This window comes from Lissotriton helveticus, chromosome 8 (assembly GCF_964261635.1).
Source record: "Lissotriton helveticus chromosome 8, aLisHel1.1, whole genome shotgun sequence".
NCBI classification, from domain to species: Eukaryota; Metazoa; Chordata; class Amphibia; order Caudata; family Salamandridae; genus Lissotriton; species Lissotriton helveticus.
In genome coordinates, this window is record NC_136069.1 from 426,491,799 (window position 1) to 426,519,565 (window position 27,767).

Genomic DNA, 27,767 nt, shown 5'->3' on the forward strand with positions numbered 1-27,767 from the left:
TTGTTGGAAAGGGACTTTGGGGGCGCCTAGCAGGGCCCCTGTCCCCATGTGCCTCCCCACTTTGGCCCTGTGGGCACCTGTTGTGGCCCCCCCACCCCACAAACATCCATTCACTGTGTACCAGGTGCCAAATGGTAGCTGGCACACGGTGCATGGATGTTTGAAAAATGCTCTTTAACATTGCGGCTTGTGCAACTGTTCTTTTCCTGGGCCGCTGCTTAATCCACAATGCTAAACAGCATTTTACGACTGCTTCCACAGTGGTCATATCTTAATTAGGCTGTTGGGACCGCTGACACCTTGTCGGACGGTCCCGTGCCCGAAACAATAACGGTCGTCTGCTTGTCCGACCGCCATTGTTATAAGGCCCATTGAAAGATATCCTGTCCGCCAAAACATAAATTCCATTATATCCTATGGGATTTCTATTTTGGCAGACGGAATATCTGTCACCATTGTGATTGAGTAACCTGTCCACCAAGATCTAAATCAGGCCCATAGTCACTTTTTTGGAGCTCCAATTCTTCCAGCAGGGTAAGGCTGAACGCAGTTAGCAAGAGACCTTCACTGTGAGCTCCTGCCTGATTATTTGCTGCTGCAAGAAGAGTGTAGCGAGAGCAACCTAAATCTTTGTTCTAGGGGCATTGCATCCTTGCCGGAATGGCGTGGCAGGTTGATCCCGGTCCCCCATCTGTTCTCCCAGCAAAACGTTGTCTAACTAATAATACAGAATCCAACTTGACCATTATATTAAATTACTGGTAAAATGAGTCCTTGAACCTTATTTCTAGTTGCTCCCAAAATGCAGTTAAGTACTAGCAGTGGTTTTAGTGAAAGCCAGTGTTTTCCTATGGAAATGACAGCCTTGCCACAGTGAAAAAAGACTTTGTTTTCTCTCCTGCAAACTCTGTAGACAAGAAGGGGGATAATGCAAAATCGGCTTTTGCAGCAGAGAACTTGTGTATAAAAGCAGGTACTTATTCAGCCTTTGCTGCTGAATCTCCAGCCAGAAACTTAGACAAACTTTTGGTGGCAACCCAAGAGTGCAAAGATTGTTCGGCACTCCAAGCAGCAACTGCTCTGGCTAAATTCAACTTGAGGATGAAGTAGTAGAAGATTGAGGCATCTGAAGATTCCCATTCATGGCAGGAAGCTTTTTTGGCAATCCGTTGGATGACATGATAACCAAGGCAACCAACAACAGAAACCACACCTTATGGTAAAAGGGGAAAACATCCAGCTCCTATAAGAATTGGAATTTGCATTCTGATGAGTTTTAAAGAAGGAGTCAAAGGCTGCTGTAGATGGGAGAAAGAGGAAAATCCCAGATCAAACTTGTTTTGAAAAGACCTGAATCAGATCTCAATTTTACCTGTCCACATTCAAGAAGAGTGCAACATGATTGCAGACAGTCTGAGGAGTGTTCCTGTGTACCAGGAGTTTTGTTTACAGTGATGTTTGTTCACATTTGAGAGAAAGGGGATTGCTTCCCCCGCAAAGCTCAAGTAGAGAGTTTTTGCTTGAGGTAAAGAGTGGAGGGAGCTTAGGGGGAGATGCTCTCGCCTGCCTCTGGTCTCAAATTCTGAAGCGAGGAATGGGAGAGGAACAGTGTTATTATTTTCCCTGACTTGGCTGAGCTACTGTTAGTTTCCTCTCCTGATAGCTATTTGGTGGCGGGAGGATCAGGAGTTTCTCTTTTCCATGGTTACATCTCCACTAACCTGTTCGAAATTACAGGAGACAAACCCAGGGAAGCTCAAATTGGTGGCATGGAGATTGAATAGTAGGGTTTATTTTCCAGAGGCTTATCAGAGTCTGTGGTAGTCACTTTTCAGGCATCCAGGAGACAATTCACTTTAAAGTCCAACCCCAGACATTGGTGAATGTCTATGTTGATTGTGTCTGGCTAAGCAGTTTGACCCTAGAATAGTAGGGTTCGATTATATATTTTCTTTTTCCCAGTATGGTTTTCACCTGGGTCTGAAAGTGGCAACATTGAAGATACAGTGAGTAGCGATCAAGGCTTTTGGGGGAACATGAGGGAATATTGCAGTTGATGAGGGTCTTTTCATGGCATTTAATCACATCCACCCTGTTCCCTCTCCTGTTTTTCCTAGTAGGAATTTTTCATTAGTGTTGGAGCCCACACATGATTCTCCCTTTGATCCTCTCAAATCAGTTGACATTAGATCTTTAACATTAAAAAACATTTATTTCCTGGTAGCAGTTACCCCTGCCAGAAGGCTAGGATAGCTAGGATTCCTATCCTGCAGACATCCTTTTTGCAAGATATTTGAAGCTAGGGTGGTTGTTCCTATCACAAAAGTAAATTCTTCCTTCCACAGGGAACAGGAGATGTCCTTTTTCCTAAATCAGAAGAGGAGTTTAGGCTACACAAATTGGATGTAAGGAGAGCTCTTGCTGTATGTTTGGAGAGTGTCCACTTTCAGTGCAACTGATTCAGTTTGTCAATTTTGAACCAGCAAAGAGAGGAGGAAAACCTTCTGTATCGTCCCTTATTATATTGATTAAAACCCTGTTTTCCTTGGCTTATAGATCAGTGGGTCAACAGGCAACTTTTGGAGTTCAGGGTAGATCCACAAGGGTGATGTCAACATCTCTTACAGAAGTTCAGAGGCCTCAGTTGTGGAGACTTGCAGAGCAGCCACCTGGACTGCACCTTGTACTTTTGTTAACCACTAGAGGGTGAATTAGGGACCAAGTAACACTACAGGGTGGCACAGGATTTAGATTTAGAGGCCATTGTTTGGTCCCAAGGTACTTTCTTCTATGGAGTAGAGAAGAGAAGGTGATTGGTTGTAAGATGAAATAAAGATTTGCTGCACGCAACCTTGGTTGTCCTGGATTTGAGTTTGTCATAATGTAAGGAATATAAGAGTAGGAGGGACGAAATGATGATGCATCCGTTTCTTACAGGTAATTGCATTTCTCTGGGGCCTACTTCCTTGCTTCTGTTCTTTGCTTCCCTCTCTCCTATTCGTTCCTTTCGAGGCCGACTTGTTTAGGTTGAGTCTTTGGGCTTTGTATCAACAGGACAAGAGCAGGAGGTGAGGGGAAAAGATCCTTCTACTTGCAATGGTGAGTGGTGATGGGTACCTTGCAGAGGCAGTTTTTCTCATAATGTAAGGATTTGAAGCAAGGGAATAGGACTCGGAGTAATTCAATTAGCGGTAAGTAACTGGTGCATTATTCTTTGAGAATAGCCACAATACCAAATTGATGAGCCGATCTTTGAGTGAAATACGCCCTCATTATTAAGCGCCTCTAAAATATTTCTTTCAGTATACGGTCATTTTTTTATTTGAGAATTTGCATACAAGCATTACATATGAAGGTTGTGTGCACCCATGTGTATGTGATTGAATGTTTGCTTTTTCATTCATTTTAGGTTCTAACTTTCTTAATAAAGTGAAGGCAGGATGCATAAGGAGGTCGTTGTCACTCTTTATGTGTCTTTTGTACTGAACATCAAAATATGTTCCTATTTCCCATTTGTTTTAAAAGCCACATAATTAAGGTTGATCGTCATTAATTTATTTAATGGTTAATCTTTAGTTAATAGATATTCTTTCTTTAATACTTATTCTTTGCCATAATATCAGTGCTACTTTGTGCTAAGTTTGATTGGAGAAAGACAAATCATTTTCGGAGGCAATTCTCATAGGTTTGCAAGCAGTCCTCTCCCTGAGAGAGAAACCATAATAATCCCAAAAATTTCCTATGTGAGAAAGTCCTCCTTTTTTTCTGATTACCCGCATTTTTCTTTTTACTGACATTGGTGGTAACTGACTGAGGATGCTCCCAGGGCTCTGCTAACCAGGCCCAGGGCCAGTGCTCTTATTAAAAGAAATATGGTAATTTGGTTTAATTATGATTGGCACTGACAACCTACCTGTAAGTCCCTAGTACATGGTAGGGCATGTGGGTTTAGAGGCCCAGCAGATTGGAGGCACTTAAGTCTGCACAGCTGTTTTGCCTGCTGTCATTTTAAAAGTCAGCCCTGCTTTGCAAGCTTGTTTTGAACAAAAAATACATACAAATTCGACTTTGGATTTAATGGTACTTCCAAATTATTAAACAACCTCATCCTTTACATATAGGTCACCTGTAAGGTCTACCCTGGGTGCTCCCAGAGTAGGGTGCCATGTTAAAATAAGCATGGATATTTTACAAGATTTGTTTTTGCCCTGGTGAGGGGAAAACAACCAATTTTGTTTTTCACATTGTATCATGTTGAGCCCCATAGGCTAACTTGGGAATACTATATTACAGTGTAACTGTTGACTGGAGTGAGCTAACATATTATTTCAAGGACTTAAAAGATTGATAACGATAAATACAACTACTTGCCACTGTTCCATTTATCATACCTAATACAGAAAAGAAGTTCTAGAACTTTCTTTTCTGTGAGCCTAAATCCAGTCTTCTAGCAGCCTCTCCTGATTAGCCAGCTCTTTACAGGCCAAACTGCTTTGAGCAGGTGCACAGAGAGAGAGGTTATCTGATGGGGGAAGTTCCGCAGCTGCAGAGACTAGTGCTGGGGTGGGGTAAATCAAACTGGGCTTCAAAGAGAGCAGGATAGTATGGAATGCCAGCCAAGCCTACCCCCTCTTCCTGTACACCCCAGCCAGATGACAGCCCCAGGAATGGAATTTGCAAGAGGACTGGAAAGGGGGAGTTAAGGGAAATGAGCCACACCTAGAGGTTGGCTTAGTCAGCTGTCTTATAGGAAGCTGTCATGCATTTGGGTGGCACCATGTTCCCCATTGCCAGGAGTGCCCACCCTGGGTGTCGCCCCAGAACATTGGATAAATATGTGAGAGCTGCATAGCAACTCAAATCTACTACCTGAAACTACAAGGAGAAGAAGCACTGCCCTACTGAAGCCCTGGTCTGCTCCTCAAGGGACTGCACTCTGAAGGACTGCTCCTGCTGCACACTGGGAACTTCAGCCCTGAGGACTTTGCCTTGCTTCAAAAGGGATTACGGAGTGGACTTCCTGCACGCAACAGGTTAATAGACCTCACCTACACCATCTCTCCAATGAATTCCCTAACCTGGAGTGTATCTAGTGTACTTTTAATGCTTTAGCAATGTGCATTGTGGGAACTGTAGTCCCAACTTGAAAGGAGCAACTCAGAGACTCTGGAACCTTGAATTTGTGTTGTGGACACCTTGAACCCTCAAGAGGAACTCCAGGAATAATTCCAGAAGTTTGGATCAACTTTTGAAATAAGCTCCATAAGGTGACCGACCCAACATCAAGAGCTAAGCCGACTACCTCGCACCACGACCTGACCTAGATATCAGGCTCATCTCACTGAAAGCTCCAGAGCTCAAGACTTTCAGGGGTTAACCAGGGGCTACCGATGGACCAAGCCAACAAAGCCACTGTGAATCCCACCTGATGACGAGGCCCGCTCAATGTCGAGAGAAAATCCTCCCCAAATGTTTCTAAGTGCAAAGCTAAAATTTTGACTAGGGATTCCTGCTTAGTGTACCCGACCAGTGTTCCATCACGGTCAGTCTCACACTTTGACTTTTTCCCAGTCAAGTGCAACCAGATATCCCAAGTTGGCGCTAAATGTATTTAAGCACTAGAAGGTGTTTATTCATTAAAAATCCATATCTCCAGTTCCCTATATTGGATTTTTGTCATTTTGGTATAATTTTGCTCATAAAAATATTTCCAAAGTCCAAAAATGTTCGTTGATTTTTATTGTGTTTTGTCTTACTTTTTTATGTATTGGTGTTTTTAAATGCTACACTCACCTGTCTCCTAACTTAAGCCTGCCTTCTCGCAGCCAGCTACTGAGGGTTTAGCCAGGGGCTAATGTATTGGGACCCTGACTTGACCTTATATTGCATTGGTGGCCTTATTGCTAGTGGTAGGTGCACACTTAGCCCTACCAATAATCCACCTTCCAACATACACAATTAACATATATTAGTGAAATGAATGCATTTTCAATGTTAAAATGTTTGATGCTGTTCTTATAATTGTTCCAACCAGAGGGACCTCTATCTATTTGGGGCTCTGTCAGCTTAGCCAAGAAATGTTAGTTCTATTTTACAATGAAATAACTGGTCTTCTTTTATCTTCAGTTATAGAGGAAGATTTGCAGGACTCCAAGAAAAACAGATACGGAAAGTGGCCTCTTGCACATCTCACAATCAATCTGTCGAACAGCACATGGGGTAAGTTGCAGCTTTCACATTGAATGGAGGGTTCAGTCTGTTGCGTCGTCGTTACCCTCTCCTCTATCCACATACGTGCCACAAATGCACACTTATCCAGATTATGCGCGTTTATAATTTTCTAACAATGTGCCACTCTCATTTTCTAGGTATTTGCAAGGGCTTTATAAATAAGAAGAGTATAAAGAAAAATAGGAGTACCCACTCAACATTGAGGTATATGGCATTGGCTTCCCCATTAAAATAGGGCACACACCAGCGATCATTCACAGTTACCCCAGTATTGGAACTTTCATAGATTCCCATGCTTTTGTATCATTCCCCGTCGTCGGACTGGGAGTCTCGGTAATAAAAAATACCATAGTAGTAGGTACAAAAGAGAAAGGAAAGGCCTAGGCCTCATTCCCTTTTGTAGCATATCAGCCTCTTTTTGTAAAAGAGACCAAACTCTAGGCATCAGCCAATCAGAAGAGCCTCACCCTTAGAACCTTCCTGAAGGAACCTCAGAGCCTTAGATTTTCTACCGCACGTTGTGCTAGGGAGTCTCCATTGAGCTCTGCTCTATTTTCAACTCTTCTAAACATTTCTCCAGTTATTTCTTCAGGATTTTCTTCACATTACTTCAGCAAACTCTCTCTTTCTTACAAGATGTCTGAGGTTGAGAAGAAGAAAGCCCTTTTCAAGCCCTGTTCCACCTGTGGGAAGAAAAGGCTTTTTGTGGAGGATAGACATAAGGATTGCATCTACTGCCTTTATCCAGATCACAAGGCAGAGGACTGTAAGATTTGCCGCACTCTCTCCACCAAGACCTTGAGAGATCGTGCTGGAAGGCTTCTTACATGGCTGCAGAGGCAAAAGGAAAGGAAACATGGAGTTTCCAGTGATGAGGAAGAATCGGCGTCATCTGCTTCCTTCAAAAGGTCAGTGAAAAGGGCTAGAAGTTCCCCCTCTTCCTCTGTGGGACGCCCCGTAAAGGCTTCAAAGAAGACCCCCAGGGAGTCGGATGGCCGGGGTTCAGGAAGTTCCCCTCACCACAGTGGGGCTGACAAGGCAGAACTGGTTTCGCCTCCTAAGGGTGAGAAGACAGACCCAGCCTTCAAAAAACCCTCTTCAAATTCTTCAGAGAGGAGTTCCAAGTCCTCTACGACGAAGACTTCGTCGACGGTGGCTCCGTCGACGACGAAAATGAAGCCCAAGATACAGTTGGCCCCGTCGACGGGCTCATCGACGGGAGCGTTGAAAAGTTCGTCGACGGCAGTGTCGACGGAGAGTGTACCTACATCATCGTCGACGAAGACGTCGTCGTCGAAGAAATCATCATCGTCGACGGCGATGGCGACGACGGCAGTGTCGTCGAGGACGGCGACGACGGTATCGACGACGGTATCGACGACGGTGTCGACGACGGTCATGTCGTCGACGAGTGCATCGACGACGATGACCATATCTACATCGACGGCGGGCTCGTCGTCGGTGGCGTCGACGACGACATCAGTGATTCCTATATCGTCGACGAGGATTTCTCCTGCGCCGACGGAACAACCGACGATACTGGCTGCGGAGAGACGGGTGACGATTTCTTTGACAAGAATCACGCCTGAGATGACGTCCCAGAGAAGGGTAACCTCTTTACCACCCTCTATGCTGTTAAACCAGGAGGACTCTGAGGGAGACGGACAGGATGTTTTTGAATATGCCAATAGTCCATCTCAGCTTCTCATCAAGAGTCAGGACACAGATTCGGAGGAGGCATATGTACAAGGCGGGGGCGGATATCAAGAGACGGCCCACTCTGGGAACTATGAGCCACAAGACATGGTTTCAGTTCCGACAACGTTCCTGTATGACCTGCACAAGATGCTGCAAGACTACAAGTCGAAAGCTGACAGACCAGTACCACGTAGGTCTGCTCCTTCATCACCAGTGAGGAGCCAATCATCTGTGGTGCCTCCAAGCCACCCGATGCTCATTCCTCCGCAACCACAGCGGCCAGTGCCTCCGGCTACGTCGGAGCCAACCAATGATCCGGATGGGGATCAGAACGATGATGATGACGTGTCATCGGATAATAATCATGACTCAGATCAGGACGGTGATGAATACAATGATTACATCATCCCGGATCAAGCTTCGCCTCATCAGGACTTAGGTGATTCTCCTCCCGTTGACATCAGCGGTTTTCATCAGCTCATGGAACGAGCAGCTGGGAGATTTAAATTGGTGATGCCAGCTCAAACGACGGACTGTTTCTTATACGATTTTAAAGACACTCACCATAAGACGACAAGGTCGATTCCGATTGTGGATCATTTATGGGAGGAGGGTTTGAAGACAATGAAAAACCCAGCGACGGTGGTCCCTGTGCTACTGCGCTTGGACAAGAAGTATAAGGCACCACAAGATGGACCTGCAGCACTAACAAGGCATCCCAAGCCTGACTCGGTAATCTCGCAGGCAGCGCAAAGGAGGTCACGGAACCCTTCTGCTCCATTAACGGCCCCTCCTGACAAGGATGGACGACGGCTGGATAACACGGGCAAGCGCTTCTCATCAATGGCTAGCCTTCTGATTCGCGCCGCCAATGCTTTGGCAATATTGGGACGATATGATCGCCAGTTATGGTGCGATGTAGCTCCAAATTTGGAACAACTTCCTCCGGAGTCAGGGCTAGAGGCGAAGAAGACTTTGCAAGAAGGTGAGGCAGTTTCTATGGAGATCATAGACTGTGCCATGGACATTGCCACAACGGCCTTTCGTGCTTTGGCAGGAGCGGCGGTGTTGAGACGCCAGGGATGGTTGAAGGCGACCTGGTTCAGACCAGAAGTCCAAAACAAGGTCCTGGATCTGCCTTTTGATGGCGAGGCCCTCTTCGGTAAGGTGATCGATGATACTCTTCAGGAGATCAAGAAAGATATCGACACAGCTAGAGCGCTGGGAACCCTCCAGTATCGCAAAACTCCGTTTCGAGGTGCGAGAGGCTGAGGAGGTGGTTACAGAGGTTCGTACCAGCAGCAGCAGCAGCGTTATTCGTCGACCACCTCTGGATACCAACCAAACCGCCAGTCATACCAACAACGTCAAGGGCAATCTTCAGGTTACTCAAGACCTTACAACAAGGGCAAGCAGGCTGCCCGTGGACGTGATTCGTCCAAACGTCAATAGCGGCCTCCTGGCTCTGTCTACTGTTCCCTCCTCCAGGAGATCTTCAGTTGGAGGCAGGGTATCAAAATTCCTTCAGAACTGGTCCATCGGACCGTTGGGTGCTCAACATCATAAAACGAGGACATACTCTGGAATTTATGGAAGTACCTCCACCCAGGCCCCCGGCAGTAATTCCATCAAAGCATCTGCGTCTCTTAAGACTCGAAGCCCAACAAATGCTCCGCAAAGGGGTGATAGAGCCGGTCCCCTCCAACCAACAAGGCCAGGGATTCTACTCCAGATTCTTCCTGGTAAGAAAGACGCTGGAAACATGGCGTCCCATCCTGGACCTCAGGGAGCTAAATACCTATCTCATCTCCCTGTCCTTTCGGATGGTGTCCTTACAGGACGTTTTCAAGATGGTCAGCCCGGGGGACTTCATGGCCACGCTCGATCTGGAGGACGCGTACTTCCATGTCCCGATTCACCCAGCGCACAGAAGGTTCCTACGCTTCACAGTAGCCAAGAGCCACTTTCAATTCAGAGTTCTGCCGTTCGGCCTTCGCTCTGCCCCAAGGATTTTTACGAAGGTGCTGGCACCGGTGGCAGCATTTCTGCGAAAGAACCACTTTCAGGTCTTCCCTTACCTGGACGATTGGTTACTAAAGGCCCCGACCAGAGCATTGGCGCAGGACGCGGTGCAGGCTTGCACCAATCTGTTCCAGAATCTGGGACTCACCTTGAACAGAGACAAATCCGTGCTGGTGCCCTCAAGGAAGGCACGGTTCCTAGGAGCAGTGTTGGATTCAAGGATCTCGAGGGCTTTTCCTACTCGAGAAAGGATACTGAAACTACAGATATTGGCTCAAAGCCTTCAAAGAAAAAAGTGTCTTTCTGTACGCAGCTACAAGTCGTTGCTAGGGGTGATGTCATCATGTATTCCCCTGATTCCACACTGCAGATTGCGGATGCGTCCCCTGCAGGAGCAACTGGACCTTCAGTGGCAGCAAATCCGCGGATCGTTCGACGACAAAGTGATTGTCACGCGGGAGATGAAAGAGGCAGTACTTTGGTGGTCGCATCAAGACAATTTATGCCAAGGTCTATCCTTCGCAAACGTTCCATCGCCTCACATACTGACGACGGATGCGTCATTGGAGGGATGGGGAGCAGTGATGCAGGATCTGCAGATCAGCGGCCATTGGTCTCCAAACGACCAAAAGTTACACATCAACCTGTTGGAGCTGAGAGCGATCAGGCTAGCGCTTCAAGCCTTTCTTCCACGTCTCCAGGGTTCACAGGTGCTAGTCAGGACGGACAACACCACGGCTATGCATTATGTGAACAAGGAAGGAGGTACGAGGTCACTTCCCTTGTCGCGAGAGGCTCAACAGATTCTGGAATGGACAATTCTTCACGGAATTTCTCTACAGGCGGAACACTTGCCAGGAGCGCTAAACGAGACTGAGCAGACTCACTTCTGTCAGTCACGAGTGGGAGCTAAAACAACAGGTTCTGGATCGGCTCTTTCAAACATGGGGCACACCAGAGGTGGATCTATTTGCGACGCCAACCAACAAGAAGTGCCGAGCCTACGCCAGCAGGTTCCACCATCAAGGCTCATTGGGCAATGCCCTCTCAATAGCCTGGACGGGGAGATTTCTTTATGCGTTTCCACCGATTCCCCAGATTCCACGCCTCATCAGGAAAGTGAAGACAGAGCCATGCAAGCTGATTCTTATAGCCCCGGCATGGCTGAGACAGTTTTGGTACACCGAGCTCCATCTGCTATCGCTAGTTCCTCCAATAAGTCTGGAGGCTGTTCCGGATCTCCTGACAATGTCCGAAGGTCAGGTTTGGCACCCAGATCCAAGGTCATTACACCTGACAGCATGGCTCCTGACCAGCGAGAATACATGAACGTTCCCCTTTCCAAGGAGATCAAGGATATTCTTTCCCAGGCAAGGGCGCCTTCAACAAACAGAACATACCGGCTTAAATGGAGAAGGTTCTGTATTTGGTGCAAAAAAGATAAGGTTGATCCGTTCACCTCAAAACCTCATCAACTCCTGCCTTACCTACTCTCGCTAGCTAAGTCTAATCTGTCCCATTCTACAATCAAGGTCCACTTGGCAGCAATTTCAAGATTCAGAAGATCTGCTTCTGGTCCTTCGCTATGGTCTTCAAGAATTATCAAGCAATTCCTCAAAGGCCTGTTCAGGGTTTTTCCGCCAGTGAGGTCTCCTCCTCCAACGTGGCATTTGAACTTAGTCCTGGCTCAATTAATGAAGGGTCCTTTTGAGCCGATTCACCGCTCGGATCTGAAATTCTTGTCCTGGAAGCTGGCCTTACTCTTGGCCCTCACCTCCGCAAGGCGAGTGGGGGAGTTGCAGGCCCTTACTATCCAGGAACCGTTTTTGCAGTTCAAAAAGAACACAGTCATCTTGCGGACGAACCCCAGGTTCATCCCCAAAGTACCTACAGACTTTCACCTAAATGAGCCAGTGATTCTAAAAACGTTTTTTCCGAACCCAGTCACTCCAGCGGAAAAAACATTGCACACTCTGGATCTACAACGATGTCTCAAGTTCTACATTGACCGTACCAAGGACTTTCGAAGGTCTACGCAGTTGTTCATTGCCTTCGGCGGTCCGAACAAAGGTCTTCCTCTGTCCAAACAGGGGATCTCAAGATGGATTTCGAGTGCTATTCTGCATTGCCACAAGATTGCAGGAAAACCTCTGGTGGGCAGGGTCCGTGCTCACTCAACGAGGTCAGTGGCATCTTCTACAGCCTCTTTGCGGGGTGCATGTCAAGGACATTTGCAGGGCTGCTACCTGGAGCAGCGTGCACATGTTTACTAAGCATTACTGCTTAGAGTCATTGCAGCAGGATGACGCAGCAGTGGGCCAGGCTGTCCTGAGAAACCTCTTCAAGTGATTGGTGAGCTTTCCTTTCTATCCCACCTTCCATGGGTAACACATTTTGTTATTTCATTTCTAATGTTATGATGTACTTATTTACAAAATGTGTTTATGATGGTTTACTGCTTGCTATTCTGATACAAAAGCATGGGAATCTATGAAAGTTCCAATACTGGGGTAAGAAAACAAGTTACTTACCTGTAACTTTAGTTCCCCAGTATTGGTAACTTTCATAGATTCCCATGCGCCCACCCACCTCCCCGGGGAAAGCTCAGCCTTCAGCAAGTAGGGTGTCTAGCACACAACGGCTCTGAAGTTCCTTCAGGAAGGTTCTAAGGGTGAGGCTCTTCTGATTGGCTGATGCCTAGAGTTTGGTCTCTTTTACAAAAAGAGGCTGATATGCTACAAAAGGGAATGAGGCCTAGGCCTTTCCTTTCTCTTTTGTACCTACTACTATGGTATTTTTTATTACCGAGACTCCCAGTCCGACGACGGGGAATGATACAAAAGCATGGGAATCTATGAAAGTTACCAATACTGGGGAACTAAAGTTACAGGTAAGTAACTTGTTTTCTTCTTATTTATTTGGGCACCCCAGTGCACTTATTTGCAGAATTAACACATATGTCCCTGCAAGCAAATACTGGTTCAGAGCCTCTCACACTGGGGCACCAGCACATTAGCTAGCCTTCCACTCATAAAGCTTAGCTATATATATACCAGCCCTTATTGACCTCCATGTCTTCTGTACATTTTCATGATCATCCATGTACCACAGCACAAAAACTCAGTCCCCTTCCAGTTTTGTCATCTCCCAGTTGCAAAGTCTGATGTAGGTCTGGGGGACAACATGAAATGCATTGAGGTTATTTCCAATATAGGTGCCTCAGTAGAAACCTTGTGGTTGGACTGAGTTTAAATTTGCTACACGCCACTACCAGGTACCGTATCGCTACTTAGAAAGGGATGACTTTTCTAAAATAGCTTCATTTTGTACTGCAGGAGTCATTATTCCGTGATCTAATCATGTCATATTCTGACTGGAACTTCAAGTGTCTGCTTGATTCACCCATGTAACACTTCTACATAGCTATGCCAGTAGGAGAGTATCTCCTTATCTTTGTTAACTTTTCTGTACTGAACGGTACATACTCGCAATGGGAAACACTGTTGAGAGCTGCTTTATTTCTTCTGCATGGAGAACCCCTTCATCAAAATAAGGGTACTTACTCTAGGGCCTCTATTTTAAAGCAGGGGCCTTCTGGTTTTGAAGAAGTTTCCTTTCTAGACAATTATGGGCTCCCTCTTGCAGCCATAATACAGTTTCACTTCTGGTACGGCATTTCACTTCTCTTTAGACTAGTCCTATCCCAGGAATTAGCAAACTCCATCTGTTCAAAATACATAGACAAATTTTGCCGCGGCCCGTGCAGGTACCAGCGGTGGGGCCGGGTTGGGGGAAATTTGACAGACAACCACGAGGTAAAATGAAATAAACAATTAATTTTCTCTTGTTGTCTGTCGAAATCCCCCCCACCCGGCCCCACCGCTATTACTTGCACAAGCTGCGGCAGTACACAATATGGCAGCTGTTTGTTCCGCTATTCAGCAAGAACCCGTCTAGAATATACCAGAACACTGAAAATAACTAATGCTCAGGGGAAAAAGGAAAAGAACTTCAAGAATGTGCCTTCATTTATAACAGTCACTGGCAAAGCCTGTAGATGTTGCTTTAATGTGCTAATGGATACAAGCAAAGGCATGCTCAAATGTGAGTTGGCCATTTGTAGCCTGTTTCTGCGTAGCCATCGTCTTTCTGTGGCGCCTTCATTTGTGCCCTGTTTCATTCCACGAAACCTTATGTGCTGCATGACATCAGCAACACCGGCTCAGTGTAAGCTTAAGGGTTTTTGGTGCCCCAGGCAAGACCTATTTTGGCACCCTTCTTTAAAGAGCAACTTTGAATTTTATTACCTATCCTGCCAAGCCTGCGTGAAACCCAACAAGATTGTACCTTAACATTCACACAAAAATAGCTAGAATATGTCGTGTCTAGGGCCCAGAAGTCCTTAGAAAGATACTGTGTAGAGAGAGACCGAGTCTGAGAAACAGGCAGGAAGAGAGGGCAGGAGGTTTTGACTTGTGGCCATAGATCAGCACGTTTGTCTTAGATGCATTAGCTATGAGCTTGTTTTCGATGTTGTAATTACGTAGCTTCTCTAATGCTCTTTTTATGCCAATTCTTGTGTGATCCAATAAAACGAGATCGTCCGCATACTGCATAATTGGCAGTCTAAGGTGGCCCAATTTTGGAGGAAAGATGTTAGTTTTTAACAGTGCTTCTCCCAGGTCTGCGGTGTATAAGGTAAACAGGGTGGGTGCGATCACACAGCCCTGTTTTGGCCCCCTGTTCGTGAAGATCTTGGCAGTTGCACTTGTGCTAGTGACCTTAACTCTCACCCACGTGCCGGTGTAGAGTGATAAGATGGCCGCAAGGAGTTTCCATGGTATACCCCACTTAGCCCACAGAATGTTTCGATCAACTCCATCAAAGGCGGCACTGTAGTCCACAAAACATGCATACAATGGAGGGGCGGTGGCCTCAGTTGCCTTGGTTGCCAGATAAGTGCGATGGCATTGTCCATGGTCGACGAATTCGTCCGAAAGTCAGTCTGGTAATGCGGGATTACTTGATTTTTCGTGATCCATGACTCTAGCTCATTCAAGAGCATTTTTGCGATTGCCTTTCCTTCCACGTCCAGTAGTGCAATCAGTCTATAATTCCCCAGGTCGGAGACATCCCCCTTTTTATGAATGGGATGTAGGATGGAGCCTTTCCATGAATCCGGAACAGCAGAAAAGTTATAGCAATGATTGAATAAGGCCTGAATGTGGTGTGCCCAGTATTCACGATCTTCCTTAAAAATATACCCGGGCAGCTCATTGGGCCCTGGCACCCCATCCTTCCTGATGCCCTGGAGGATGGTTAGTATTTTCCTTTCTGTTTGGTAAGGATCCGCCACATTGCTCTCTTCATAATGGTAGTCTTCTACCTTGACTATGCTTGCCATGGATGTTTTTTAGTCGACATATAGGCTGGTGGCATGATCAGCCCATTTGTTAGCAGGTACAGCATTGTGGGTATGATGGCCACCATTTAGACCATTGACATATCTCCGAAATTCCTTGCTTTTGTTGGGTGCTCGTAATGCGTAGATGTTTCTCCATTTTTCCTCTATGCTAGTTTGTTTCAGTTGGCAGGCAATTTTTTTGTGCGGTTTTCTTGCTGTCTTCAATTGTCTTTCCGTTCGAATTGACTTTTCCTTCCTGTGCTTTGATTCTGCCAAGCGGCATCTCTTTTTACTCTGAATGAAGATTTGGTTGTCAGTGTAGTTAAATTGCCCCAGTTGCATATGTTTATTATTATAGGTAGGCTGCTTTCCTGGAGCCAAGGCATTGAATAGCGAAGTCGTAGTTTCCTCCCAGCTGCTCTGTGGGTCAGACATGCCTATGTTCTGCTTCCATTTAGTATACTTTGCACGGCTTATGGGGCCCCATTTAATGCGTTTAATTGAAGCTGTTTCATTATGTAGAATGAGCATATTGCCTGCAGTTAGATGTTCCTCATGCATCATACGGCTAGTGTTGACAAGAACAGAGATCGGTTGGTGATCACTTCCCGGAGGGTGCAGGACTTTATACTCTTCACATCTCCTCAATAAATTCTTACTCAGGAAGATGTACTCAAGCGTGGATATGTTTTTAAATGTAGGTTGTGGAGTCGTTGTCAGCTGCCCTTCGTTATTCGCAGACCCCAGGTTGAATTTATTAATACAGGCTTCCATAGGATTACGACTGCAGTCCTCATGATTTTGTTCCGGGCCACAAAGGTCTCTTATGTTAAAGTCCCCAGTGATGATGCATTCACATCCTGGGTTCTCGTGGAGGTATTCTCTAAGTTTTTATCCTTTTTTGGGTTGACATATAGGTTGATTACTCCAAGTTCAAACGGAGTGCCCTCTACTCTGAACTCATTTATTGTTATAATCTGGACATCTATTGCGTACGCGGGCCAATCTCGATTTGTAGTTGCAGATTTAATTTTGCGAATATCGAGATCCCACACTTCGTCTTCCGAATATGTTTTTTTTGCTTGCCATTGTATGGATCGCCTGATAGCCTTTGATGTAATTGGCTGTTTACATCCAAGTTTCCTGCAAGCATAAAATGTCTCCTGTCTTCAGTGATTTCATAGCTTCATTATTGGTCATGATCGACCTAAACCCTGCCACGTTCCAGCTGATTAGCCTGAACTTAGTGTTTGCTATCGTCGTTTTAGTACCTCTATGTTTGTTTGTTTTAAACCTCCCTACTGGGCCACGTTGTTGCAGTCCATGCGAATGTGGCGTTTTCCTTATACTAGGAATTTCCCCAATCCTTGGAGTGCAATGCAGAAGTAAGCCAGGCCCAATCTTCCTGTTTGTTGACCTGGGAAATGCTCACCTCCTTGCAATGTCTGGTAGTGGTGCCTTTATGTAGCTCAATTTTGATGTCATTGTTGAATAATTGGCTTGAATTTGACTTGGGGCCCCTTAAGGTACTACACTGTGGGCGAGGCACATCTTGGTTTTGTGGCCTCTGAAGTAGCACTTGTGGGTACTTTTCACTTGGACAAATGTCTGTCTGGATACCCCAGTGTATCTGCTTCTGCCATAATGTTTTGGATGTCTAGTTTACTGAGCCACTTTGTTACGGCCGACTCCTTGTTCCCTGTCCAAGTGTATTTTTTGAAGTCCACTCCAAGGGTCACTTGAAACAGAATGATAAATAAGTAGCGAACATGTACTTTTCTTTGGGACTATGCGTTTTCCATCGAGGAACAGGCAGCGATAATCCATTTTGTGGATGTCTCACTCATCCATGAGTATGCTAATCATCAGCTTTCACCTGAAATAAGGAAATTAGAGATGGGCTTTATAAAGTGATTGCAGGCCTGCATGTATTATATAACCATATGGATCAATTTACATGACCAGACCCAGCATAGGATTTTAAATATTCCTTTCCTAGTTGCCATCACTGGCTGAGCGGGTCAGTTAGCTTTCTCTGCCTCGGCATACACAGATTTTCAGAATAAAAAGTCAGTGCCCTAACAATGAGGAAATATGTTGACTGGTATTTTCTTCATTCATCTTCGGTGAGAAGATTCTTATTAACATTTGTACTTTCGGCTTTAATATTCTAGTTTAGTAGATGTTTCTTAGAAGATGTTCTCTCCCCTCTCTTTTTCACTAAAAGAAGGATGGATGATGGTATGTTCTCACCAAAAGCTAATATTTCAAGATTGTTTCCTGCATTGCAGCACTCTCCCTTATGTGATCACTATGCTGATCTCCATGAGTGGCATTATGCTCTAAATTGTATATCAAGGATATCTGCAGGGCGCCTACGTGAGCTATTAGACATGCCTTTTGTTATCATCTGCAACTAAAGCAACACTTCATTTGGCTAGTGAACCACTTTTAGTGCTACTGTTTCCCCCTTCCAGTCTTTGTATTGCTTGTGTGTATGTCCCAATTAAATAGAAGAGAGCCTTAAATATGAGCTCTAGGTCGACTTCGTTCTCTCTAGTGTTAGGATTTCTCATACTACTTATACCCACTGTCCCTTTCTCCTCCTTGACCATGTCTTGGAACTGGCTGGCGTACAAATGAAACCGAGATAGGTGGACTGCTCACATGACAGAATAAATGCATCCCTATTCAAATAAAGACCTTATTGTGAGGACTCTGGTAGTCTTATTTGGCTGGTAACTCAAGGGGAGGCTCGGGCTGTCATGTGTAGCTCCCTGTTACTACATACCGCTGGTGCTATCAATTGTGTCAATACAAAGTTTATTGTGTAGATTACTGAAAACCATGACAATATAAAACATTTAAAAGACTTATTGTGCAAAGAGCAAATGGGAACTCTAGAGTAACTGGCACGTAGTGCCTAAGGGTAAAACTCGAGATATACAGGCAGTTTTGATTACATTTAAGGTATTTGGCTATTTAAAATCTATTGTGAATAAGCCAAGTTTAGTTTTTTAGTGAGAAAAATGAAAAATAATTTAAAATCAACCACAAAAATGGAATAGATACACAGCAAATGTTAGAAATCAATGATGAAGCAGTTTAACATTACAATTCCTTATGTCCGTAGTGCAGGAACTAAAAGTTATCAAACCACGCTCAAGTTGTGTATTTTTAAGAAGGTCCTGCACAACTTTAAAGTATTTTCCAATTCTTGCCAGTTTGAGGGGAACCATGGTACTAAAAATCCAATTCATTGCTTTGTTACATGTTTTTATGCTGTGAATTAAAAAGAGTGGCTTTAATAAAGTTCGCAGGAGATCAAGGAATGTCGGACAACTACAAAGTAGGTGTAGGAAGGGTTCAGATTTGTAGCCGCCGAGTCTGCACTTGACCATCTTAGAAAGCAGAGGCCAGTGGTTGTAGTCTTTAATATGTAATGCCAACATCCTCACTGCCAAAATTTGAGTCAAGCAAGCTTTCCCAAGTGTACAAGTAAGATAAGATAAGACTGAGCCTGAAGGCCAACTTGGCTGTCGTTAATGTATGATAATGCCAGCGCCCTTAAAGGCTGAGTGGACTTGATATTTTCCAGGTCCACGGTCTTTGAGAGAAGTTTAATCTGTTTTTTTCAATATACTTTTTACTGAGGTGTGCGTGAGTGATGAGGTGTTCAGAACGGTCAGGTCGATTTGAAGACTAGCTGCAGCCGTCGTTAGATAAGTTGACCACAGGTTGTTTTTATATTAAATATGTTTTGAGGATAAATTTCAAGGTGACTGGCTTCGCCGTGGTGCATCTATTGGCCATAGTATCAGTAACTCGGTGGGAGGGTTCATACTTATTGGGCCAGCTATGTGGCATTCTGTGTGGTATGCACCTTAGTTTTTGGATGCTTGAAAAGAACTATGAGAATCCACAGCTAGTGTCTCTCTCTGTGTTTCTGTACACAAATGAATTCTAAAAGTAGGAGGAAAGAAGGAGGGTCCTGATACTGGAAACCTGGCTGGAACTGGGAAAACATCCAAGAATGGAACTGGTATTTCCTGGTCCTACATGTTATTCCGCATTGTGGCAGAAACACTCCTAATAGCACCATGCAGAGGAGGAATCCGGCTAAAATTGTGGATTGTTTGTTAGTTTTGCCCCACCTTGCATAGCTCTACTGGTAATTGGAGCCAAAGTGCTTAAAATAGTAAACATATAAATTTGTTCAAGTGAAACCTATTGGAAACTGTTTTAAAGGTAAGCATTATATTTTCTCCTCTTTGCTGAGAAACCACTGAATGACAACTATAGTATTTTTCACAGTTGGACTAGCGTTTTGGCGTGGTCTATCCATCCTTGTGTTTGTATGTAGGTTCAAATTTAAACACAAAGCTCACTCAAAATGACAAATCGATGTCACAAACCCACAATGCACAGACATAAATATTTAGGGGCCGATAACGACTTTGGCAATGTAGGTGCAGAGCGACATGCCACTGCCCCGCTCTTGGACAGCCAAAGTCTACCGGTGGGCAGACCTTTGGTGATGCCTGTTAAAAAAAGGCATTGCAAGGGGAACACCAAAGCAAGTTCATTTCATGGACTGTTTAGTCCATGCCGTGCAGGAACTGGGCCTCCATGCTAACAGGGGGACACATCATGTGCCCCCCCCTACATACATCCTGTGTACAGGGCCCCTTTTGTTTCCTCACGCCAGCCTTTTTTGGTGGGCTTACCACCATGATAAGGCTGGTGGTGGGGAAACTTAGAATATGCTTGGCGGTACTGCAGCAGCACCGCCGAGTATGTTGCTGCCCCAGACCACTGCGCCACCGACAGGGAACGTGGTTCCCTGGCGGTGGTCCCAAAACGGTAATACAGCTGTCGGACAGCTGGTGCAGCAGTTCCCGACCATCACTGCACCTCCACTATGGCCGAATGCGTAATCAGGCCTTTAGCTCGGTCTCCTACTTGTTCCGTTTAATAACAGTGCATTTTTGCATATTATTTGTTCAATGCATTTGATTTAGCAATAGTTTATTTATGCTTACGCTCTTTATCTTTTGTTATTAGGACCCGAGAAAAGAGTGAATCTTACCTCCTGGAACTATAAAGAAGGCTGGGCCAATATATCAAACATGACATATAATCATGGAAAACTGAAAATTAATCAAGATGGATTTTACTATGTGTATGCAAATATCTGTTTTAGACATCACGAAAGCTCGGGATACATCAATATACTGGACAGTGGTCTTCAGTTGATGTTGTACATTTCCAAATCCAATATTAAAAGGAAACATTCTGAAACTCTCATGAAAGGTGGAAGCACGAAATATTGGTCGAGAAATTCCCCATACCATTTTTACTCAGTTTACCAAGGAGGGATTTTTAAGCTACTGGCTGGTGATGAAATATTTATCGAGGTATCTAACCCATCATTACTGGATCCACATCAAGATGCAACATATTACGGCGCATTCAGAATACCAAATACAGGACTTTGATTGTTTCCAATATTATATTTATGTACATTGTGTGTATATACACTGTATGTTCGTGAATATTAATTTGCCTTCATTTATTAAGTTGAGTTCAACTATCATACTTTTGTTTGCTAAATATTTCTTTTTTGCATCACGACCCTCCTCACAAATTGGCTGGTTTTAGGTGTGTGGTTATAGGGAGCATGGAATTTCCAATACCAGCTGAAAGGTAAGCGCCTAAATCTGGCAAATTTTGAATAAAAGTGTCCAGACTAGGAAGTAACTGTGCAGAGTCAAGTCCACCTGTTGAAAATCCACACATTTTCCCTGATTCTAGGGACTACTCTATGTATTGAAATATAACTGTCTGCTGTAAGCATTTAGTAACAGGTGCGAGACGGCTGTGGTCCAAGGATGAGGGGAGGGCATTCATGGTCATTCCAGCTGTGGCCCGACTTGGGGACTTATTGTGTGCTCTCCCCATGGTGCCGCAGAGAACGAGACGGGGTGCCAGCGGTGCCTCTGCCCAAAGCCCCTGACCCCCACTCCTCATTTTTAACGGGTGTGAATGTGCACGAGGTACACCAGCTCGGGAATTCTGAGACTTGATAATACTGTGTCCAGAAACACTGGATACCTCAAAGCATGGCCATGCTATATTTGAAATGAGGGCGCATACGTAGGTTCAACGTCATATTTTATTCTGGAATATTGACATAAGTAAATAAAACAAAAAAATGAATAACACTACCTAACATCATCAAATAAAAATGTAAGTTAGTGACAAGTGGTTATATCTTTTTCAATTAATGTAATCTTTGCTTCCTAACTAAAACTATGCACTAATGAGCTAAAAAAAAGTTACATATAGACCCAATATTTTGAATTGGCTGATTATGTTATATTCGAAATGATGTAAATATATGAACTGTTAAAAGTAGAATTGCATTACAAGAGCAAAAGTATGATAGTTGCCCTTAAAAGTGGATTTTTGTATGATAAAGAAACATAAGCGACACACATTTTTTAAATGTTAAGAATGTTCTGTAAAAATGTAAATATCAGTGAGGCTATTTATTGGAAGACTACATTGTGCCTTAATGTAATAAACGTGCTGCCACCAAACTTGCTCACACATGATCAAGCATACAACCAAGGAAAACCCTTTATATCATGTGCATCTCTTTTCTATAATTCCTTTGACTCGCTTGGAAATAAAATGCATTGAAGTTACAATTTCACCATTCCACCAGTGAGAGATTGGATAATACATACTTCTGCTGAGTTATTTTCTTTGAGTAAGCTACCTGTGAGTAAGTGTGTAAAGTCTAAAGTATGGACACATGAAGGCCATGCTTTTAAGTAAAGGGCTACATACAATTCCGAGGTATTCATCATTGCTCTCGCCACACTGCACTGGCATCCTGTAGAAAGAGAGTCTTTCATAAAGCTTTGTGTCTCTGCCATTAAATCATGAACAGGGGAGGATCCCGTTACTTGCATTCGCTGGTCAAGCCGTACCAACCTTGCAGAGGTCCACAGAGACATGACTTGTTGCTATCCCCACAGTAAAAATGGATGGGAGGGCGCTCTTTCAGCCTTGCCTTTAGAACTGAGACAGGATAGGTCAGAACAAGCTTTGTGCAAAAAATGCAAGACCTGGAGGCATAGTTACAACAAAAGTGTTGGAGCATGGGTGAGCTCCAAAATTGCTAACACCGCGCACCGTCACTTTGGAAACGCAGGGATGCACAGTATTTACAATAATAAGGTGCACCCCTGCGTTTCTTCCTGCTCCGATGCTAGATTCAGATACCTAGCGTCAATGCAGGCACCCTTGCACCATAGTACAATGATGCCTGCGTTGAAGGAATGATTGTTTATGCACAGGAAGGTGTCCCTTCCTGGTCATAAACAATCCAGAATTGCGATTTGAAACTCCTACACTTAGAAGTTGCAAATCGTAATTTTGTAAATGATTGTTTATCTGCAGGAAGAGACACCTTCCTGCACATAAACATTAATTCGTGGCGTTTTTCTGTTTCTATATGTGCTGCAGAATGCAGCTCACATAGAAACAGCAAAAACAAGGAGAAATTAAATAATTCTCCTCATTTTGCCATGTAATACCAGGATTTCCCTGGTCTTAATTTTGGCGCTGCCCTATATTTACGCCACCATTGTAAATATGGTGCAGCTTCAAAATCAATAGGTGTTGCAGCGGAATGCACAACCCATTCACACTAAGTATATTGCTTTATTTACAAGTTGGTGTTAAGCCACGTTAGGTGGCTTAACGCCACCTTGCAAATAAGATGAAGCCCCTATTGCCACAGGAATGTCTTTAAAAGTGATGTTCCTGTGGTGATAGGGGTTTGTAAATGTGCCCCTTGGTTCTTGAGGCAAATTTAGGGCCTGTTCAGCATGTTATGTTGGGGCCTGTACTGTGGTTGCTTCATAGTACAGGGCCACTCCGTCGTGAGTAGCTATGCTCTTTACAAGTGGTTTTTACTCATATAGTATTATATTTCAAAATTTTCTGAGGGTTAACTCGGAGTAGAGGATATTTACCACATCCAGTGAACATTGTACCCAGGAATAGCGGTAAGTGTTTGGCATTGTATATAGTTTTCCCCATTTCAACCCACTCTTAGTGAAGGGGTGAGGCCAAAAGAAAGGCTCAAAATATGAACTGTTTTGCTTCAATTCCTTATAAAAATGTTTAGTCCCTTCGAATTAATTCAGCATTAGGCGTGACTTTTGTTCAAAACGGTCAGAATGTGTCAAAGTACACCCTTCCTACCTATGAAATTACTCAGTTGGTCCAACAATCAGAATTTAATATTCTTTCTTAGTCATTCAGTTCCTCAGGGGAGAACATCAGAAGCTCTGAACTGTGTAATTTGTGTTTTTGCTAGTATCAGAATTAGAATATTAGATCACACAACTTTGATATTTCTCTGCTTCATCAGACAGTGGTTTTCATTTTAAATGACAATAATGCAGGTTCATGCTTCTGATGAATATTGCGCATGAACGTGAGGTACTCAGTTATTAACAATCGCTTTCTGATTTCTGGCATATATTGGGCCATGTATGTATCGGTCATTAGACTCTTGGTAGATGGTAATCATAAAGAGCACCCAGCAAAAGTCTGAAGATTGTTATATGGACATACGAGGAATATGTTTTTGCCACATGGGCGTGTAGTATCCAATATTCTATTTCTGGAAAGCAAAAAAAACAACAGAACTCAGAAATACCCTAATCAATCAATGCTTCTTCTGTGTTGCTAAACGATAAACGTTTCCTGCGGCCTAATCAACTCATTTTCAAAGTTTCTCTTTATGCGAATATGTCCTTTCCTGTATGTTATTAATTAGTATTTTAAGACAATTATCAATTCTGCAAAAATATTGATCCACTATTTTAAACTGTATGCTCCTGGAAATTAAGATTCCAAAGCTGTGCCTTCATAAATCACTTATCTTTGGTTTCTGATACTAGCTTGGATGGCATATTGAGAAGAGCAGGTTACCCAGATCTGTTGTGCTGTGCTGACTTTCCCCTTTCCCCTGATTTCCTGTTCCAGTCTTTTTGGTGACAAATCCTTGTGTAGGAAACTTTACTCTTTATTGCTTCAGATAACTTAATTCTGAAGTTACCTGTGTGGATAGATTTAATGAGCAGTGTTCATAACAGGGCAATATCAAAGATTAACTCTGGTATCATTGATATCCTAGTCAGTGCCACAGGATCTTTGCTAAGGTCCGAATAATTGATCTGATTAAGTCGAATTTGAATGGCATACAAACCAAGAACAGATACAATTTGGAAAGAGACAAAATAATAAAGGCAGTCTTATTTTGCACATTTGTGTAGCCCTGCTACTTCAAAGCCACAGTTTTAAGTGGTTGTTTTTACACTATTATTTAATACTGTGGTTTGACTATGGTGCTGCTAAAGTAGTACCATGCAGAAGGTAATGCAATAAGCAGGATAGCAGTCTTTGCACATGAAGTATCATTTTGTGAAATATCTCTGCATGCTGTATTACTGCATGTTAAATATATATTCCCATGTAACTTTGTTTTTATTCACAGACTCTCAAAATAGGTTCTGATTGCCAGTTTATGTACCAATAGGTAATACCACAACAGTGCTAGGTGCGCAATTTACAAACATTGTTGAACACGAGTGCTTCAGCTGCCCCTAAGTACACGGAATTCACATAATACAGGCACGAAGTGATCAAGGATCGAATCACTACTCTTCTCGAGTCCAAAGGCAGGAGGGGGAGGAATTTTGTAATAGTCCGCAGCAGTGCAAACCATTATCCTAGCCCCACAGAGATCTGATCCCTCATAGGGTATGATCCAGCTTCACTCCTAAGAATGTAACCACTAGGTAGGGGCTGGCAAACACAGGGGGGCAGAGATCTTCCTACCAGATGGATGCATGAGACCCAAAATAAATAATCTCTATCTTCTCTGCATTGTATTTGATTCGACTGCTCTCCATCCATTCAAAGACAGAACTCATGCCGTTGGAGAAAGGAAATGCAATAAAGGCCCGCAGATCCTCGAAGGCATAGAGCAGCTGAGAGTCTTCAGCGTAGGAAATGATTTTACATCAGAATAGCTCGACAACAGAGGCCAAGATGCCCATAAAAATATTAATAAAAAGGGTAGGACTCAATGAAAATCCCAGCAGGAACGCTTGGTTAACTGCCCTAATCTCCGAGAATGGAGCAAGCCGGACTGATTGGTGCTCAGGAATTACTTGCACCAATCCCACATAGAGCCTTCCATTCCTAGAGCGGAAAGATGGTGCAGGAGGATAGAGTGTGGGACAGTGTCAAATGCAGCAGACAAGTACAGAAGGATTAAGGCTGTGTTTTGCCCTAAGTCCAATATCCATTTAATATGGGCAGATATTTCCAGCCCACTAATTCCGTGCCGTGACGAAAGCCATGGTGGTCTGCTGACCTTGTGATGGCATCCAATCCGAGTGAATCGCAATTCACGACCATCCTCAATAATATTCATGAAGTAGGTCATATTCAAACCCACTATACAATTCGGATTTTTAAGAACTGGGCTATTAGTATATAGATTGGTTCTTAAAAATCTTTACTGGTCGCAAAAATACTGGTTGGAAATTGCGACCCTTTTATGATTAATAGATAATACATCTGGCCCTTAGTGTGGTAAAATTTGAAATTCTCATTGGCAGAATTAGATTTAGGATACTTGGAAGTTAACCCTCACAGAGTACATTTATGAACACAGAATCCCGCCAGTAAGGTGAATTTTTCACATTTCTAAAAGAAAGTAAAAGGGTGGTAATATGGTTTGGGCACATCCTGTGGCGCACAAGTACACCATGAAAAATGAAAGTGGTAATGGTGGAACTTAACCATCCCCAATGTGCACATATTAGTTCTTGAAAAAGGCAATGGTGATGTGTTTTTTCTGGGTAGGAAACTGGAGGATACAACTCCATACTGATAGGTTGCAAATGAAGGGGTTTATCCCTGTTAGTAGTATTTTAATTTTCCAGCTTGTACATATTCACATATATGATCATTGCACATCTTTGTTATTACTTGCAAAACTTTACAGCTGTTGAATATTTCCAGTGATATTACGTTAATTGCTTAAACATTGGAAATTTGATCCAAAACTAGAAATGTCCTCATGGCAGCATATTTCCCACTTTCCCTTCCATGTTCTGTTAAAAATGTCATTTCTTGTGTAAGTTGGATATGAAAAATGTCCATACAATTCCATATTTCATGGAGGTATACACATTTCAACTACACATTCTTCTGCCGATTGCCTACCTAGGGTTGTAGATGGAAGCAATCTTGCTCTTTTTTGCAATATCCAAATTCACAGTCTTACAAAGTACAATGTCACACCGAGGTTAGCCTTGACCCATTTCTCTTTCTCTTTTCTCACTCTATTGTCAAGCTCTGTATGGATTACAGAATAATACTTTTATACTTGGTTCAGTGTAAGCATATTTTTAAAGGTCCACTAAACTGGTAGACTAAGCACTTTAAGGCACATTCTAAAGATTTCGCTCACCGTGAAGTAAGGAGGATGAGTAAATATTACATTCCTACCATGTCCCTGTTGTAAATTGCAATTTGTGTAAATGTAAAATTGTGTTTACCAGACTTTCAATCAGATTACAACAAATGTCAATGTTTTTGCTGTGCTGAAATTTGCAAAAATATATATTTCTAATAATGTGTTGTAAAAATAAATAATGCCATGTTTAAGTTACATTTTCAAAAATGTCATGCCCAGGTAACCCTGTATCATGAATGAGTTATACAAAGTCCTTAACAACCGTTGACTGTAATTGACAGCATTTTGGGCAAGCATTTGCCCTTGAAAACAGATTTTATGTCATGTAGAGCCAAATCTAGCAGACGTTTGGGATGTAATAAAGAATTTAGAATCTACCACAGGTTAGAATCTTAGAATCGATCGTGTTGAACCGCGAATACTTTTCAGAGGGGAAATGAAACACTTTTTGATAGTGTTATTCAGAAATATTTTCTGCTATATGTAAATTATACTTTTTCTGTACTATTTGATGGGAACTATTTAAAACACCATGTGTGATATGTATATGTTATTTTTAATATTTTAGTTTTTTATGTACAGAGATTGAACTGTTGCACTTTGATATTCCCATTAGGGACAAGCTCGTCTAATTGGTTAGTGACAAAATATAATATATTTCTTTCTACTAGTGTTAATTTAAATTCTTTGAACTGTTCATTATTAAGCAACAATTATGGGTATGCCATTCCAAAATAAAAAAAATTGTTGATCAGTATGAAGTGTCTTTTCTTTACTCAGTATTTGCCGAGCATTAACAAGCATTGCAAAAGATCTTATTTGATTTTTTTCACAGGC

General features: G+C 43.3%; 1 protein-coding gene across 1 annotated transcript in view; it reads left to right on the plus strand.

The window, feature by feature from the left end:
- TNFSF11 (TNF superfamily member 11) overlaps nt 1-27,685 on the plus strand; it is a 222,745-nt gene extending 195,060 nt beyond the window's left edge. Inside the window, exons 4-5 of the mRNA XM_078657288.1 lie at nt 6,127-6,219; nt 20,420-27,685. Coding sequence (XP_078513414.1) covers nt 6,127-6,219; nt 20,420-20,853 — 527 coding nt within the window. The 3' untranslated portion in view covers nt 20,854-27,685. The remainder of the gene's footprint in view (nt 1-6,126; nt 6,220-20,419) is intronic.
- The last annotated feature ends 82 nt before the right edge of the window (nt 27,686-27,767 follow it).